This window comes from Dendrobates tinctorius, unplaced genomic scaffold, assembly GCF_039654945.1.
Source record: "Dendrobates tinctorius isolate UK_male_01 unplaced genomic scaffold, ASM3965494v1 ptg000005l, whole genome shotgun sequence".
NCBI lineage: Eukaryota > Metazoa > Chordata > Amphibia > Anura > Dendrobatidae > Dendrobates > Dendrobates tinctorius.
The window spans coordinates 23,877,501-23,896,682 of NW_027361673.1; the positions used below are offsets into that span (position 1 = coordinate 23,877,501).

Here is a 19,182-nt window from a genome sequence, read left to right on the forward strand (position 1 = left end):
GGATGCAATTCAGGCATTTTTACAGTCGGCCAGGGAGCCGCGTCCAGGCGGCGCGTCATGTTATGGCTATTTATCCTGTTATTGGTGGCGCAGTGTAATAGACCTTTTTCTTTTCTTTTCTCCGCAGTTGCCCTGTATGCAATCAGTGCAGTATATTTCGCCGGTGTGATGGTCCGTTTGATGTTAACCTTAACTCCTGTGGTCTGCATGCTTTCGGCTATCGCTTTCTCCAATGTCTTTGAACATTATTTGGGTGATGACATGAAACGAGAAAATCCACCAGTAGAAGACAGCAGTGACGAGGATGATAAAAGAAATTCTGGAAACCTTTATGATAAGGTAATTAGCATCGTTTGCCATAGTTAGATTCTTGTAAGCAATGCCTCCTTTGTTTTGCTCTCATTTGTATTAACCCTGTAAAGGGGTGATCAAAGGAAAACCATTTTATTACCTATCCAAAGGATTGATGATTTGGGTGTCCCACCACTGGGACCCGCACTTCTCGGTAACCCTATAGGAACGGAATGGAGCAGCAATCAGTTATGCACACTGCCACACAATTCAATAATATGGAGCCCTGTTCTGATGTTTGGTGTTAGTCCAAGCAGTTGGACCCCCATCAATAAGCATATTATTGTCTACCCCATTGGCATTTGATAACTTTTTTTTTCCACTGGACTACAACCCCTTTTAATGAATTGGTGGCCTTTTTTTTTTTGTCTATGCCGTCCTCTTAACAGCTAATCCAATGAATACATCGATCATTCCCTGGGTTTATTCAGCTGCTGTTCTATAATCAACCTATTTGTAGCTAATGTGCATGGTCACCTTTAGGCTCTGTCCAGCTAATGTGCATGGCCACCTTTAGGCTCTGTCCAGCTAATGTGCATGGCCACCTTTAGGCTCTGTCTAGCTATTGTGCATGGCCACCTTTAGGCTCTTTTCACATTTTGTTTGGATGCTCTTGAAAGTAACATGACATATGTGCAGTACTACTATTTCTACCAAAACAATAAAACACCTGTCTGAATCAAACAATAAACCATCCATTGTAAGACTCACCTGAAAGAGCTAAGCTAAAACTTTTATGATCCAGGCTAATACCTTGCTTGCGTCTCCAAGCAATTAAATGATACCACATCTGAGTATCCGTAATCGGAAGCTCTGTCCTATAAGGAACCTTTAGCCGCTTTAACCTGCTCTTTAAAATATTTAAAAATGTAATTTTGCTCCAGACCTATCTGCTTTCCATTGATTCATGGCTTCCTTCCCGATAAGCATGGCTAGCTGTAATTGATGTGAAGTTGCAAGCAGTGTTTAATCTCATCATTGTGTAACCACCACTGTAAGAAGTAAGGTAATGAAGTGCAGACAATGGCAATTCACGCTTTTTTCTACTTTTAATTACTCGACAAACTAAAACGTCTTGGTTAGGCGGTGGATGCGGGGGATAACAATTTGATTATACAATTATCATTTTGAATGTCAGATTATTTTCCATGCTGGCTGCCACTCAGCGGGGTGACGCTAGATTGCCTGCTGCTGCGTAAGTCTTACATTCTGAAGACTAGTCTGCCAATGGCCACCGGGGTATAGCTGTTGCTGCCTGGAAAGGGCAGTACCACCTCTGATGAGTTCAAATTAACCCGTGTGCTGCCAAGACAAAAGCAGACGAACGCCATCTGTCCCATGGCTTCGTGTTTATGGACGTTCCCTACTGGTTTATTATAATACAAGCAGAATTAACATTTGGTTTCCCATTATATTTTACTTTTTTCTTTTTTTTTTTTTTTTTTTTTCCTCCCTACTCCACCATAGAGTTCCAGATGACCCTTCATTTAGTGCTACATTTTATGATGGCTGTAATATTCACCATCATCTGGCTGTAATAACATAGTAACATGGTTTTGAAGCCTGAAGGAAGACCTTATGTCCATCTGGTTCAGCCTATTTTTAGTGCAGCTGTTCTGCATTGTTGATCCTGGGAAAGGCAAAAAACCCACAGAGTAGAAGCCGATTTTCTCCATAGGGAAAAAAATTCCTTCACCTAAGCTGGGTCAACCAGCTACCTATAATCTGTTATTTGTAACCTTCTATACTGTTACAAGAAAAGCATCCATTCCTTTCTTAAATACATTCAGTGAGTTGGCCATCACCACTTCCTCAGGAAGAGACTTCCAGAGCCTCACTGCTCTTACCGTGAAGAACCCTCTTCTATGCTGGTGCAGAAATTGTCTTTCCTCCAAACGAAAAGAATGCCCCCTTGTTCTTGTCACAGTCCTTGGTACAAACAGTTCATTGGAGAGATCTCTGTATTGCCCTCTGATATACTTGTACATATATATTAGGTCTCCCCTAAGTCTTCTCTTTTCTAGAGAAAATAGACCTAATTTTGATAACCTTTCCGGGTATTGTAGTGAACCAACTCCATTTATCATTTTAGTAGCCCGCCTTTGAACCCTTTCAAGTTCAGTAATGTCTTTCTTGAGCAGCGGCGTCCAAAATTGCACACAATACTCCAAGTGTGGTCTGACGAGTTATTTGTACAGAGGGAGAATTATGTTTTCATCTCGTGTCCCCAGACCTCTTCTAATGCATCCCATGACCCTATTTGCTTTGGCAGCTGCCTGACACTGGGCACTCCAATTTAGCGTCTTATTGACTAAGATGCCTAAGTCTTTTTCCATGTCTGATTTCCCCAGCAGTTTCCCATTTAGTAAGTAATTGTAGCATCTGTTTCTCCTTCCCATGTGCATAACCTTACACTTATCTGTGTTAAACCTCATTTGCCATTTTTCAGCCCAATTCTCCAATTTACTCAAATCTATAGTTGCAAACTGTCCTCCTTTGTGTTAACTACCTTACATAATTTTGTATCATCTGCAAATACTGATATTTTACTGTGTGAGGCTAGTTTCACACTAGCGTTTATTCGACGCAGCGCACGGCGCCACTAAGCCCCGCCCCCTGCCGTCTCCCTGCCCGCCCCATCCAGTCATCGCCGCCTACTATCGCACATGGACGCTTGCGATCTGCGCACCCTATCTTTAGCATAGGGTGCGCTGGCCATGCGCTAGTAGGATTTTGGCGTGCGCTGCGCACTTTTGAAGGTGCGCCCGTGCACGCCGAACGCAGCATGTCCTTACTGAAGGACAAGTGGAATTGTATTATATTGTGGTCACTGTTCCCTAGGTGCCCATCGACTCGTACTTCTGTTATTCTATCTGGCCTGTTGCTTAAAATTTAGTCCAGAAGGGCTGTCCCTCCAGTTGGGCCCTGCAAAGTTGTGACAGATAATTATCCTTGGTTACTGACAGAATTTGGTTTCCTTACTGAGATACGCAGGTTTCACTTTCCCAGTCTGTTGGGGTAGTTGAAGTCCCCCATAATAATCACCTCATTGTGATTTGCTGCTTTGTCTATTTGTTTCAATAATACATTGTCAGTGGTTTCTGTTATATTTGGTGGCTTATAACAAACCCCTATGAGGATTTTATTACTTTTCCCTCCTTGTATCTCCACCCATAGAGACTCCACCTCTTCGTTTCCCTCTTGTATATCTTCTCTTAGTGTGGGCTTTAGGCTGAGTGCAGACGTACCTTTTGGCCCTGCGGATTTTTCCACGCAGAATGGAAGAAATCCGCATGTCAAATGACCTTCATTTTTCATGCGGTTTTCTCGCGGTTTTCCACTGCGGATTTGGTGACAGGGGAGATGGAAAACCGCATAGAAGTAACATGCTGCGGATTTTGTACCGCAGGAAAACCGCGTGGAAAAATCAGCAGCTTCTGCACAGCGGTTTTTTTTTTCATTGAATTTAAGGCTACTGTACATCACAATGCGGATATGCAACGTTTCTGCGCGGTAAAATCCACTGCAAATCTGCATCGTGTGCACACAGCCTTAAAGTGGACTTTATATATAGACAGACTCCACCCCCTTTCCTTTTTTTACAATCCCTTCTAAACAAATCATATCCTTGCAAGTTAGCCTCCCAGTCATAGCTGTCGTCTAACCATGTCTCAGTTATTCCTACTATGTCGTATTTTTCCTCATACATTACCAACTCCGGATCTTCAATCTTATTGGTCAGGCTTCTTGCGTTGGTCAGCATGCAGGAAAGAAGTTTTGCTTCCTTTTTCTTAGCTTCCTTCTGAGTACCCTGTCTTGGGTCCTCTGTACCACATCTAGTATCCTTGATTAGTTTGTCCTTCTGCTGCATGTTCTTGTCTGCTGTTTTTCCTCCCATCCCCTCTTCTAGTTTAAAACTTCTAGTAATGGCCTCGGGTGGAGCAGGTAACCTGTTAATTGGTGTGATTCAGCAGGGAGCCGCATCGTTCTGTGTGCCCATTGGCACCTCCATAACGCGATCGTGGGGCACTAATAGGTTGCCAAGACGGTCGGGGGTCAGCTGAAGATCCCAGTGGCTGTCATTACGACTCTCCTGTGAAAGGCAGCCCATAGCTGGCCTAAAGGAGTCTGTGATTTTCACTATACACAGCAGTACTGTGATATTGTGTATAGTACAAGTGATCAGATGATCGCACTAATATATTCAATAGAAAGAGAAGAAAATTGTTTGCGCTTTTTATAAATATGAAAACAAAAATTCATATCGCCCCCATTAAAAATAAGTCTGCTCTATCAAAATATAAAATTCAGTAACCCGACCAGAGAACAGCGTAGTGAGAAAAAAAAAGAAAAACTCCAGAATTATTTTTTTTCGGCCTCTGCAATACTGCAAAAGAAAAAAAAATGGAATAAAAGGTGATTAAAACATCGTTTGTGCTCCAAGATGGTATCCGTATCAAACCTGGGCTCAAAAAAAAAAAAACAAGCCAAAGCCATCGCAAAGCTTCGACTGAAAATTGAAAATCTTACAGGTCCTGGGAATTTTTTTTTTTTTTTTTTTAATTTTTTTTTTTTACAAATTAAAAAAAAATAATTTGACCACTAAATTAAAAAACGATGCATGTTTGGGATCGCTGTATTTATACTGATTTGGAGAATCCTCTTGCTGAATATTTTTTTTACCGTATATTGAACGCTGTAAATAAAAATTGTGGAATTGCTTTTTTTCTCTCTCAATCTCTTCGCACTTGACATTTTTTTTTTTTTTCCCCCCACTTTCCAATAAATCACATGATAAAATGAGTGACCCTGCTCAAAAGTAAAACTTGTCCTCCTTCAAATAACAAGCCCTCGTATGGCTAAGTGGATAGGAAAGTAAGAAAGTTATGGCTCTTGGAAGGAGGGAAAAAATGGAAAATAGCCATGTCATGAAGGTGTTAAAAAGAAATGTTCTATTTTGTCATCATCAGAGATGGTATCGCGTGTGTGTGAATTGACAAGCCTTCTGAAGTCCCAGCAGACCTTCAAATCAATGGTTCATTTCTGAGTGATATGTTGACAAACCAGGGATTTTTCACCCCCCTACCTTTAGTCATCCAGGTTCACTGTATTCCTGAGTGTAATCTTTCTCACTGTATATCTGTGAAATATTGATTATTTTTTGGCTGCATTTCACCTTCTGAGTGTAAAGCTGGCCATACAGGTCAGATATAGGCTGAAAGCTTATTTGCCCAACGTATATATGCAACACTTGCACATAACCCCTTCACGCCCGCAGTCCTTTTTCGTTTTTGCATTTCCATTTTTTCACTCCTTCCCAGAGCCTTAACTTTTTTTACTTTTCCGTCAATATGGCCATGTGAGGGCTTGTTTTTTTGCGGGACGAGTTGTACTTTTGAACGACACCATTGGTTTTACCATATCGTGTACTGGAAAATGGGAAAAATTTCCAAGTGCGGGGCAAGTGTAAAAGAAGAGCAATTCCACTATATATGTGTGTATGTATATATGTGTGTGTGTATATATATATATATATATATATATATATATATATATATATATATATATATATATATATATATATATATATATATATATATACACACACACTCACTGGCCACTTTATTAGGTACACCATGCTAGTAAGGGGTTGGACCCCCTTTTGCCTTCAGAACTGCCTCAATTCTTCGTGGCAGAGATTCAACAAGGTGCTGGAAGCATTCCTCAGAGATTTTGGACCATATTGACATGATGGCATCACACAGTTGGCGCAGATTTGTCGGCTGCACATCCCTGATGCGAATCTCCCGTTCCACCACATCCCAAAGGTGCTCTATTGGATTGAGATCTGGTGACTGAGGAGGCCATTTGAGTACAGTAAACTCATTGTCATGTTCAAGAAACCAATCTGAGATGATTCGAGCTTTATGACATGGCGCATTATCCTGCTGAAAGTAGCCATCAGATGTTGGGTACATTGTGGTCATAAAGGGATGGACATGGTCAGCAACAATACTCAGGTAGGCTGTGGCGTTGCAACGATGCTCAATTGGTACCAAGGGCCCCAAAGAGTGCCCAGAAAAAATTCCCCACACCATGACACCACCACCACCAGCCTGAACCGTTGATACAAGGCAGGATGGATCCATGCTTTCATGTTGTTTACGCCAAATTCTGACCCTACCATCCGAATGTCGCAGCAGAAATCGAGACTCATCAGACCAGGCAACGTTTTTCCAATCTTCTACTGTCCAATTTCGATGAGCTTGTGCAAATTGTAGCCTCAGTTTCCTGTTCTTAGCTGAGAGGAGTGGTACCCAGTGTGGTCTTCTGCTGCTGTAGCCCATCTGCCTCAAAGTTCGACGCACTGTGCGTTCAGAGATGCTCTTCTGCCTACCTTGGTTGTAACGGGTGGCAATTTGAGTCACTGTTGCCTTTCTATCAGCTCGAACCAGTCTGCCCATTCTCCTCTGACCTCTGGCATCAACATGGCATTTCCGGCCACAGAACTGCCGCTCACTGGATTTTTTTTCTTTTTCGGACCATTCTCTGTAAACCCTAGAGATGGTTGTGCGTGAAAATCCCAGTAGATCAGCAGTTTCTGAAATTCTCAGACCAGCCCTTCTGGCACCAACAATCATGCCACGTTCAAAGGCACTCAAATCACCTTTCTTCCCCATACTGATGCTCGGTTTGAACTGCAGGAGATTGTCTTGACCATGTTTACATGCCTAAATGCACTGAGTTGCCGCCATGTGATTGGCTGATTAGAAATTAAGTCTTAACACACAGTTGGACAGGTGTACCTAATAAAGTGGCCAGTGAGTGTGTATATATATATATATATATATATATATATATATATATATATATATATATATATATATATATACCGTGTTCACCAAATGCTAAAACTGACCTGCCATTATGATTCTCCAGGTCATTGAGTTTTTAGACACCAAACATATATAGATTCTTTTTCTAGTTAAGTAGTGAAAAAAATTCAAAAGTTTGTTAGAAAATGTTGCAATTTTTTTTTTTGCCTAGTGAGGGCTTATTTTTTGCGCGCTGTGCTGACTTTTTTTTTTATTGATACCATTTTGGTGCAGATACGATGTTTTGATCTCCTGTTATTGCATTTTAGTGTAATGTTGCAGCAACCAAAAAAACGTAATTCTCACATTTAAATTTTTCTTTCTCATTACGCAGTTTACAGATCAGATGATTTTTTTTATATTGGGCAATTCTGAACTTGACAATATCAAATATGGGTTTTTTTTTTTTTTTTTTTTTTTTTTTAAATCTTTGAATGGGACGAATTGGGGGGGGAAGTAAATTTAACTTTTTTTTATAGTTCTATTTTTTTTTTTTAAATATTTTTTTAAAACATGTTTTTTTTTTTTTACTTCAGTAATCTCCATGGGAGACTAGAAACTGCGATTATCTGTGCTTCACTTGCAGGATTTCAGCCCTGCTTTGTGTAGCAGAAATGCTCCCTTGCTATAAGCATCGACCACTGGGCGGCCCTCTCCTGCAGACCCCTGGTTGTCATGCCAACCCATCGGTGACCCGCGATCATGTGACATGAGCTCCGATGGGCGGGGATTTTGATGCGCTCCCGGCGCGATCATGTTAAATGCGGCTGTCAGGGGCACATGTCAGCTGATTAAATCTGCTTCAGTGTAAGAAAACATACAGCTTGATAAGTGACACTAAATGATCTTGGCTTCTGTAGGAAGTACAGATTGCTCACCTTTTCTTGTAAACCCTCTCCGTATGGCTCCTACTGTCGAGTTTACTGTCCAAACTGACCCACAAATATTTGTAACTCTCGACCTGTTTTCACCAGCTCCTGTTTAGTTGTAAATGGGTAGATTGGTACCAATCCACAAAATCCAATATTGCCCTCAATTATTCTTCCTCACCCTGGCCCCCCCATTATGCGTCCAACTACCAGAGAGTCATTCAGGAATTTTTTGGAGGTGACAAAAATCCGATTTATACTGAAAATCTGCTGTATACAACATGAAAAGAAAGGACGAAAGCACCGTTCCCTGAGGGGCACCTACACTGCTCAGTAATCTGCCAGACACAAACTGTGTCCTGCCTGACAGATTGTCCTTTATCCAATTTCTCATCCCCTCCTCTCTGTACCAGTCATTTTTTTGCATAGTAAGAGTGGCTGTAAGGTATTGAAGGCACTGGAGAAACCAAAAGAACATTGCTTCTACAGTGGTTCCATCATTATCCAAAAATGAATTAACTGTATGCAACAGAGACCTAACCGCATCGTCCACCCCCGATCTATGCTGGTAAGCAAACTGTAGGGGGTCAGCAAAAGCCCTAACCCTCAGACCCAAGTAAGCAAGCACTAATCTTTCCAAGGACTTCATAGCATGAGATGTTAAGGCTACTGGGCGATAGTCTTTTAGGGATGCTGAGATAGTGGTGTTGGGAACCGGAACCAGTCAGGATGTCTTCCATAACACTGGTACCCTCTAATTGTAGGCTCCAGTTAACCAGGTACTGAAAGACAGTATGCAGCTGGTTTGACTCGTGGACTAAGTCCATCTGGCCCTGCTGCTTTGCCTATTTAGTTTCCTAAATGGTCTTCTCCCATCATTTTGGGTGACTCTGAAATCAGTTCGTTCATCCCCCAATATCAATGTTGCTTAACATTTCCTAGCTCCTTCCCCCCCCTCAGTGAATTTGGTGTTTTAACCCCTACCTCGTCCTGTTCTCATATTACATAACCTGCTGACGTATTCCCTTTAAGGGGCAGTTAGAGGGGGTTTTAGGGTAGGTGCACACTCTCAGTAAACGCTGTGGATTGGACTCTGCTCACTTACGCAGCGTCCAGATGTTACAGCATAGTGGATGGGATTTCAAGAAATCTCATGTCCTCTATGTGCGCAACGACACCAGCAGAGACAAACATGTGGCTCGTCTTTCCAGACCGCAACGTGTTTGTCTATCTTGCGAAGACGCGGGTCTCAACAAGAAAGCTATCACCTGTACATTGTATTGGATGCCGTGAATCCAGACGGTTCAATGTACACATGCAGATTCACCTGTGCTCAATAGACGGCAGCGCCTTGGACACAGTGGACATGTGCTGCATCCAAAATGCTGCCAATTCCTGGACGTCTGCACATACCCTCAAACTTCCAATTTGTTCCGTATCTAATGCATGTGCATCGTATATATTAAAACCCTTGTGTTCAGGTCAGTGTGATTACAGCTATATTAAACGTCGAGAATATATGTAAAAATGTAATATTGGGCTAGTGAAAAAATTGTAGATTTTTTTATATTGATATAAAAAGAAATATCTAATTTGACGAACTAAACAATAGGTAATTCTTTTTTTCGTGGTGTTTGCAGCTTGGTGCTCTCTAAGGTCACCTTATAATGGTGATTGTGTTTTACCTTATTGCAAAACAATATATATTCATGTATAATAAAAAAAAAAACCTCCATTATTAGCAGCAATAGGCCTTTAGACACAGTGCAAGCTGTAATTTGTGCAATTTATCGGGACTTTCAGAGTGAATTAGAGCTCAGCATTGTCCCAGTCAATCAGACGTAAACAGTTGTGACCTGAAAAGACATTGACGTGTTTCACTGGTAATTACTGGCTCTTCAGAACCACTTCCGCCATGGCAGCTTGTCAGTTGGCATAGTTACTACCGGGACTTCTGCAGATAATTCTGTCTGTACCTCTCTGTTCAGGCAGGAAAAGTGAGAAAGCACGTGTCCGAGCAGGAGAAGACCGAAGAAGGTCTGGGGCCTAACATCAAGAGCGTGGTCACCATGTTGATGCTGATGTTGTTGATGATGTTTGCTGTACATTGTACATGGGTAACCAGCAATGCTTACTCCAGTCCCAGCGTGGTGCTGGCCTCCTACAACCATGATGGGTAAGACCCTGATGTCTGATGTTTTCTGATCACCGTTGTGAGTCTGTGGGAATTTTTGATACCTTTATCCCTCTTCTCTCTATTCTTGCTGTGTTCCTAAAACTGGGATTCGCCCCATTTGAGCAAGGATTTCCTTATCTTTTCACTGAAGATTACTAAACCTGCTACAGATGTATGAAAGATACAATGACCAGGGTTCACTTTAAGCAGACAGATAAATTTTATATATAGGAAGCGCTAATTGACAGAATAGAAAGGTGGTCTATGATGGTTACTGACATTAACTTAATGTCAAATTTGTGAATTATTTTCTATTCTTTCATTGGGATTGCCCTTTGTCCTTTCTCATTACCCTCAATCTGTTTCTTTGCAAGGCCCCATGGCATTGGGTATGTAGTTGGCCATGAAGGAACCCTTTGCATGTCTCTGCCCACTATATCAGAATGAGGATAATCTTGCTGTGTGAATATGCTGGCAGTAAGGGGTTTGTTTGCTTTCACTCTTAAAGGAATTGATCATTTTTATGCTATTAGTGACCTATCCTACAAGAGAATAACTGCTGATCTGCAGTAGCCGCAGCGTCCTCTACACATTGATCGGAGCTGTGAAGTACAGGTCCTCTATAGTTATTCCTGTCTGCCATTGCCGGTAACGGCTGATCGGTGGGTTTGTCAGATATTGGACCTTCACTGATCAGATAAGTTAGGTCATCAGTATCATGTGACTGGACAGGAACTTTTAATCTTGTTGTGTACCCTGGATTATTTATGAAGGTTATGCCCACTAATAGCCCAAAGACCACTGTCTTCATCAAAGGGGCTGGTTCCTTTTTAATTTAGTTTCTCCACTGGCTGCAGTGTGCTATTAGAAGAAATCTCACTGTAGTTGTCTTTCCCACGTCCACCGGTGAGTTTCCAATGTTGCTCAGTGTCTCTTATTTGTTGCAGCACTGACTTCATGTCAACATCTTGGTTGCCAATCCGTAACTGCAACCATTCCATCTGCACGGTAATGCCCTGATGAGCTATTGATTGGCTGCCATGTTGGGCATGACAGCACCGCTGCAGTCAATACCAGGCACTGAGAGTGTCGTAGACTTTCCGATAAACCCAGAGAGGCTGAGTACAGTGTGGCTTGTTTTTCATATATTTCTTTGCTTGTTTTTTTTTTTCGTAGCAAACTGCAGCCAGGAAAAATGTAATGTTGTATGTCACACTATGCACTTCATTTGTACCCTGTAGCCACTTTCCCACTTGTCCACATCAGTGTATTGCTACAGTATTTGTAGGCCAAATCCAGGAGTGGGCCAAAAACATGAATGATGTGCAGAGCAATACATTATAGGGGGTTTTGTTTGATGTAATTTATTTTTTATTTATTTTTTATTTTTTTTGCAAGGGTTTCATTCCTGGTTTTGGATTTTAAATACTGAAGCAAAATACTACTAGGAGTGGATGGACCATATTAATTTTGACTTCTTGATGTTTTTTGTTTTGTTTTTAAGGAATAGGCTGACTTATTGGTTGTGTGTTGGCAATTCTTTGTGTGACTTAATCATTCTCATTTTAGGACAAGAAACATCTTGGATGACTTTAGAGAAGCGTACTACTGGCTAAGGCAAAATACTGATGAACATGCTCGAGTGATGTCATGGTGGGATTACGGCTACCAGATAGCAGGAATGGCTAATCGGACGACACTAGTAGACAATAACACGTGGAATAATAGTCATATAGCATTGGTAAGCATACAGAAAAGTCTCTTGACATTAAATAATGTATGTGCAGGCTCCAATGTCTACATATTTCAGTGATATTTAAAGGGACGCTGTCATTAGAAAATTACCTATTTGTTTAAATCCAGTTTTTGTTTTTTATTTTTGTACATATATCTGTCATGAACATTTTTTAAAAACAAAATGAGTAATCTTGCAATTTTCACACAAGCCACTTAAGACTCTAAGGCTGCGTTCACACGTCACGGTTTTTTCGCGTTTTTGTGGTGGCTTAAGGCCTGTTTCACACTTGCTTTTTTTTGCAGCGCGTTTTTCCCGCAAAAAAACGCATTGAAAAACGCATACAAAAGCATACAACTGCTGCGTTTTTTTCAAGCATTTTTATGAGCATGCATGAAAAAAACGCAGCGTTTTTAGTGCGTTTTTACCGCGTTTGCGTTTTTTTCCAACATTAGGTGGCCACTCACACTAACCCAAACCATGACTTTACTAACCCTGACCCTAACCCTAATCCTAACCCTGACCCTAACCCTAACCCTTAACCAAACCATACTTAACCCTAACCCTTAACCAAACCATACTTAACCCTAACCCTGACCCTGACCCTAACCCTTAACCAAACCATACTTAACCCTAACCCTGACCCTAACCCTAAACCCCCTTAGCTAACCCTAACTTTACCCAAACCCCTAAATTCCATTGTCTAAACTAATGGTAAAAAAAAAAACGCATGTGCAAAAAAACGCATACATAAGCATGCCAATGCGCACATATGCTCACCATAGACTTATAATGGGTGTCTTGCTGTAAAAAAACGCATTGCGCGCGCATGCGTTTTTTTGAGGCAAATCGGACGCACAAAAAATGCAACAAGTTGCATTTTGTGCGCCCGAGCGCATACCGCAAAAAACGCATGCGCGGTAAAACGCGTACAAACGCATGTGTATGCGCACATAAGCGCATCCCATGCAAAGTATAGGGAAAAAAACGCATGCGCTATTTGGCGCTAAATTACCGCGAAAAAAAACGCAAATGTGAAACCAACCTTAAACACGCGATTTTGCCGTGAAAAATAAGCATCCCATGCAATCCTATGGGATTCCGCAATGCTGTGCTAATGCTGCGTTTTTTTCCATGGCGGAGTCGCTTCACAGTAAACGCAGCATGCTCATTAATTTAGCGGAATCGCGGCGATTCCGCCCACATAGGAATGCATTGTTCTGCTTACTTTCTGCATGTGGCTGTGCCCACCATGCGAAAAGTAAGCAGAAAATAGAATTAAATATTGTTATTCTCACCTTCCAGCGTCCCGCGCAGCCTTCCCGCCTCTCTCCACGCTCCCGGCATCTTCCGGTCCCAGTAATCCTTTGCAAGAATGACTGCGATGACGTCGCGGTCTCGTGGTCATTCGCGCAAAGGATTACTGGGACCGGAAGATGCCGGGAACGTGGAGAGAGGTGGGAAGGCTGCGCGGGACGCTGGAAGGTGAGAATAGCAATATTTTTAATTTTTTTTTATGTTTTACATCCTATCTTTTACTACTGATGCTGCATAGGCAGCATCAGTAGTAAAAAGTTGGTCACACTTGTCAAACATTGTGTTTGACGAGTGTGACCAACCTGTCAATCAGTTCTCCAAGCGATGCTACAGATCGCTTGGAAAACGCTAGCATTCTGCAAGCTAATTACGCTTGCAAATAGCTAGTTTTTCAGCGGGAAAATTGCGGGAATTTAAAATGCGATTTTCCCGCGGAATGAAATTCCGGAATTCTCGCAGTAATTTCCGCGAGAGTTCCGCTACGTGTGAACCCAGCCTTACTGCTAGTTCTATCATGAAGTATTTTCAGCAGCCTCCTTATGATCAGAGACAAAATTACAATGACAGGTAACGCCTGATGACACAGGATCTACCAAACGTAGTAGTTGATGCCACTGCTGACTGCTCCTCTTCCCTTCATAATGATCTTTACACAGACATACACGTGCATCTCACTAAATCTGAATATCATCAAGAAGTTAATTTCTGTTCCTCACTACAAAAAGTGAAGCTCATATATAGAGTCATTACAAACAGATCTATGTCAATTCTTTCTGCGGATTCTGCTGCGGTTTGCCATCTCCTCCATTGAGGAGATGAAAAACCGCAGGGCAAAACCGCAGAGCAATCCGCAGGTAAAACCGCAGGTATTTTGACCTGCGGATTTTACAAAATCCACGCGGATGAATCCGCACCTAGTCCGCAGCGTGTCCACACAGCCTTAAATTAACAATATTTATTAAATGACAAGAAAGACACAGTTTAAAAACAACTAAAAAACAAAAAAGGGGGCAATTGCCAAACTATAATTCTTCACTTGCTCTTGATAATGCTAATGTAAAAAGAAAAACTTCGATACGGTCGATGGAAAATAGACCACAGCTGTCCATTAAACCTCTATGTAAAGTAGTAGTGCATTGTAGAGATACATATAAAATAACAAATATTGTATCACTTCAATCTTGGGGCAAAACCAATGCGCATAAATGTGCAACAAAAATCGTGGAAACCTGATTTGTCTAATACAAGATGTACAGGATATGCATGAGCGAGAAACCTAAAAGATATGCGGTAATATCAAGACAATGTAGGAGAGTGAAAAATCATAGGCCTGGATGTAATTCATGGAAAAGTATTATCCATGTGAGGTTCAAGCAGGTAGTGGAGGTGGGAAGAAAAGCCCCACTCGTATCGCCACCGGCGTTTATGGCTTCCTCAGGGGTAATGGGATTATGCGATCCGTCCCAGATATAGATAGTGTTGAAAATGCACACTGCGCGTGCGCTTTGCACGTCTGAGTAAAGTAGTGGAGGCATAAGTGTGCATGCGCAAGAGTCAAATACGAGCACCGGATAGAGATGTTTATGCAAATGCGCAAAAAGATCAAAACACAGCTGCGCAAGATTGTATTAGTTGTCAATGCCACATATAGGAATGTGAAAGCGCAAGTGGGGACGCAGATTATGCATCCTAAGCGAAGACCAAGATAACTGTGTGTGAGCACAAGGACCTACAGGTGCAAGTCCCAAATCTTGAAGTATGGTCATATGTTTTTGAATACACCGAGATCTTCCAAATAAAACATAATGGTATATGGAACAGAGTAAAAGAGATACAATGGTACAAATACATAGGGGGCGAAGGTAAGTATGGTAAAAGTTGTGAGAACTCAAAGATGATAATCACACACACAATATAATTTTGACATTGGCTTTATCATGAGCAAGTCAAAAATTCTGTTTTGGTGATTTCCCCCCTCTTTTGTCTTTGTTGTTCATTCAATTATTAAATATTGTTAATTTAAGGTGATTCGCTTTTTGGTATGTCTCATTCCTCTTTTATGCATTTTTTTTTTTTTTAGTTTGATGCTCTTCATGGTGAACCCTTTTTGTATATTATTTGGTGACCTCTGTGGTTTTTCCTTGTATCTATACATTTTCTTGTAGGTAGGGAAAGCGATGTCTTCAAACGAGTCGGCAGCTTATGAAATCATGCGGAGCCTGGACGTAGATTATGTGCTAATTATCTTTGGAGGAGTGATTGGATACTCTGGCGATGACATCAACAAGTTTCTCTGGATGGTTAGGATAGCGGAAGGAGAGCATCCGAAGGATATCCGGGTAAGAAAATGGGAATGACAGGCCAGAGAAGCATTCAGAGTCTTGACTGTTAGAGGGACAATTATACCCAAGGATTTCAAAGGTCTAAAGACTGATGGGGACGTCCAATAAAGATTCTTATTATATTATGACTAGTATCTCCAATTTGAGGACATCTAGAAATCTTTCTATACAAATACCAGCTTTCGTTTTTTGTGTTTTTTTTTTTTTTTTTTGTTTTTTTACTTTGGGCAATTTTTATTATTGTGGTTGTCAATTGAAATTTGTTACGTCACTAAAGAAAGTGTAAAATAATCATAAATAGTTTAATTTTTCACTTTTGAATAGGAGAGTGATTATTTTACACCTCAAGGTGAATTTCGAGTGGACAAAGCCGGTTCTCCAACACTGCTCAACTGCCTCATGTACAAAATGTCATACTATCGGTTTGGTGAAATGCAGGTAAAGATCTACCACTTCTTTACTACACAAAGTATTTCTTTTTGAGCATATAAGTCTTTATTTTGGGTTGGAATAATTCTTTAGGTGGAAAGAATGTAATCATAGGTCTTCAAAAATGTGGGTTTTTTTTACCTTTGTCTGGCCCGGTGTGGGTCTGCATACAGTCTGTTTTACTGTATATGAAAGACCAGCAAAAAAACAAATATATATACAGTATATTATTGTACACAGTGGACAGATGCCTAGCCCTCTTGCCTATGGCCATTGTTGGGTGCTATCTCCTGAGTGTGTATGCCTGACAGTAGGCCTTCTGTGCATCTAGCACCAGGCACATTTGGGTAAGTAGAATATCTACCTGACCTTTAGCGTTTATTCTGCGATCTTTTGATCCACATATGCATATCTTGGGGTGAGATGGAAAATAAGTTGGGCCTCAATTTTTTCTTTGTCGATTTGGTTATTCACTACAAGTATGATAAATAAAAATAAACAATAATTTGTGACCTAGTTGACAGTGGTCGGTAGAGTAGCGAGCTGTGTGGTCTTTAATACAGAACTGCGATTTCCTGTTTATTAACGTATGGTTTGTTTGTTTTTTTGTTTTTTTCCTTGGCTTGCAGTTAGACTTTAGAACCCCGCCTGGATTTGACCGTACTCGTAATGCAGAAATTGGGAATAAAGACATCAAGTTCAAACACTTGGAAGAAGCTTTCACTTCAGAACACTGGCTTGTCAGAATATACAAAGTCAAACATCTAGAAAACAGAGAGGCCCTTGATCATAAACCAAGAATTACCAACATTGTCCCTAAACAGAAGTATTTATCTAAGAAGGTGAGTGCTCATGTCTCCATCTTCACATATTGATTGCTGCACGTCTAGCTTTATTCACTCTTTCACAAGCCATAACCCGAACACCCCAATTCCTCAAATGTGACCCGATATTGCAGGTCTGGAAGCACTGATGGCTCTTGCTGCTTTGCAGGTAGCAGAAGTGTCACTTGTGAAGAAAGTGATGATGGTAATCTAAGGGAATCACTTTTCAAAAACAACTCCCAAATCTATATCCGCTGTCTTCACGTTTGTCCTATGTATATTATGTGGATAGAATTCAGTTTCATGGCCACATCATAACAAATAGTACAGGTGGCGTATATGTGTGCGTATTGATATGAATCGACCTTTGCATTAAGGTTGAATTGTCCCTACTAGAAGGCAGGTTTGGCTGACTTTTTCCCCCTGGGCTCTAAGATGTAGGATTTCAGTATTCCAACTCCTACTACATCTCTTCCATAAGTTACAACTGCGGCCTATTAATAATTACCCATGAACAGAAGTTTAAAGGGAGATATGTCACCAGATTTTGCAATACATCTTTAGTCCTGATGAGACTGGTGTATTTATTATGAAAATCCATGTGAGCAGATATTTCCATCTTGCCCAAACTCATGCTGGAGATGGAGCAGTAAAACGAGGACATTTGCTCACTTTTTTTTGGATTGCAAGATAAACCAGCCTCTTTGTAAAGCCACTATTCATACCCGGATGCTTACCAAATTACAGATCTGGATCACGCATGCCACGGCCCTGCTCCTTAGATAGGAGAGCGCACCTGCACCGTCACTGCGGATGTGCAGGGCTGGCAACTCAGTTCAGGCTGCTCTGGGCAAGAGAGCGATTTCTGGTTAATGGGGGTGCACGTCATATCAATAGAGGTGTTGGAAATGTCTACTGAACCCTTGACTACACCAAGGACCCTCATTTGCGTATGCTATGAAACCACTTTTCTGTACAATTTAAAGAAGGAAAATGTATAGTGCAGGACAGGTATGGTAAAAATAAGTAAACCTGGGCAGTACAAATGCATAGAAAGGTTGGTATTCCTGGATTTAAAATATAATATACAGCTCAAAAAGCGATTCTGGTATGTGTTTTAAGATTAAGGATATTTGTGTATTACAGTAGCTTTTAACCTTGCTGGGTTTTTTGTTCTTTTCCTTTTCCTTTTCTTCTTGATTGATGCAAGACTTCTATATTCTGTGTGTAGGAAGAACTAGTGTCAGGTCCCGAAATATTTGGACAGTGACAGAAGTTTTGGCATTTTAGCGGTTTACCAAAACATAATCAAGATGTATAATCGTTACTAGCTATTGAAAACAAGCATGTAGACACCGGCACTAAACACAATGTGCATACCTTAATAGATCCACGGCAGACTGGCAGCGCATTAGCTTCACAGATACAGGCACAACATCTAAGACGTACAATGTCATAAGAAATCCAAACGAAGCACTGAAGAGGTGGCGCTCTGCTTTCTGGTATAAAATCTTGCTCATTCAATTCATCAAGATTTAAAATTGTGGAGTCGGTTCGTTGGTGAACCACAGAATAGACTCCCGCCTCCACAATTTAAATCTTGATGAATTGAATGAGCAAGATTTTATACCGGAAAGCAGAGCGCCACCTCTTCAGTGCTTCGTTTGGATTACTAGCTATTGAACCCGTTTCACGCCTGGGCGGTGAGCATTTTTATTGGTACATTTCCGGTGCCTTTTTATATATTTTTTTTTTAAGTGTGTCTGCAAATTTGCATATACAGTGTCTTCAATAAAATGGATAGCACGGTATGCACAGGCTCTGACTCTGGCGCCATTTTAATGAAGTAATGTAGTACAGCATCAGCATAACAGTGCATATTCGCCAGCCATAGGGATAATGGACATGGGCAGTGCATGCGCACTGCTATGTTGATGTGGTAGTGCATTACTTTAATTAAATGGTGCCTGAGTCAGCAAGTGTGCATACTACACTATGCAGCGCAATGTTATTGAAGACACTGTATATTCGAATTCCGCAATCAGAGTGTCTTAAAGAAATTACTTCAGATAGAGCGGTGTTTGCATGTGCTGACTCCTGCACCACTTTATTGAAGTATTGTACTACAAAAATTAAAGGGATCCTGTCATCAGAAATAACACTATTAATCTGCTGATTCGAGGTTAATCTGCAGATTAATAGTGTTATTATGCTGTCCAACACCTGCACACAGCCGAATGCAGCAGGGAGAAAATTAACTTTAT

General features: G+C 41.1%; 1 protein-coding gene across 1 annotated transcript in view; it reads left to right on the forward strand.

Moving 5' to 3' along the window:
• The window catches only part of STT3B (STT3 oligosaccharyltransferase complex catalytic subunit B), a 136,343-nt gene that overhangs the window by 109,218 nt on the left and 7,943 nt on the right, over positions 1 to 19,182 (forward strand). Inside the window, exons 10-15 of the mRNA XM_073568658.1 lie at positions 128 to 339; positions 10,084 to 10,271; positions 11,841 to 12,012; positions 15,489 to 15,662; positions 15,990 to 16,103; positions 16,724 to 16,936. Of these exons, the coding sequence (XP_073424759.1) occupies positions 128 to 339; positions 10,084 to 10,271; positions 11,841 to 12,012; positions 15,489 to 15,662; positions 15,990 to 16,103; positions 16,724 to 16,936 (1,073 nt within the window). The remainder of the gene's footprint in view (positions 1 to 127; positions 340 to 10,083; positions 10,272 to 11,840; positions 12,013 to 15,488; positions 15,663 to 15,989; positions 16,104 to 16,723; positions 16,937 to 19,182) is intronic.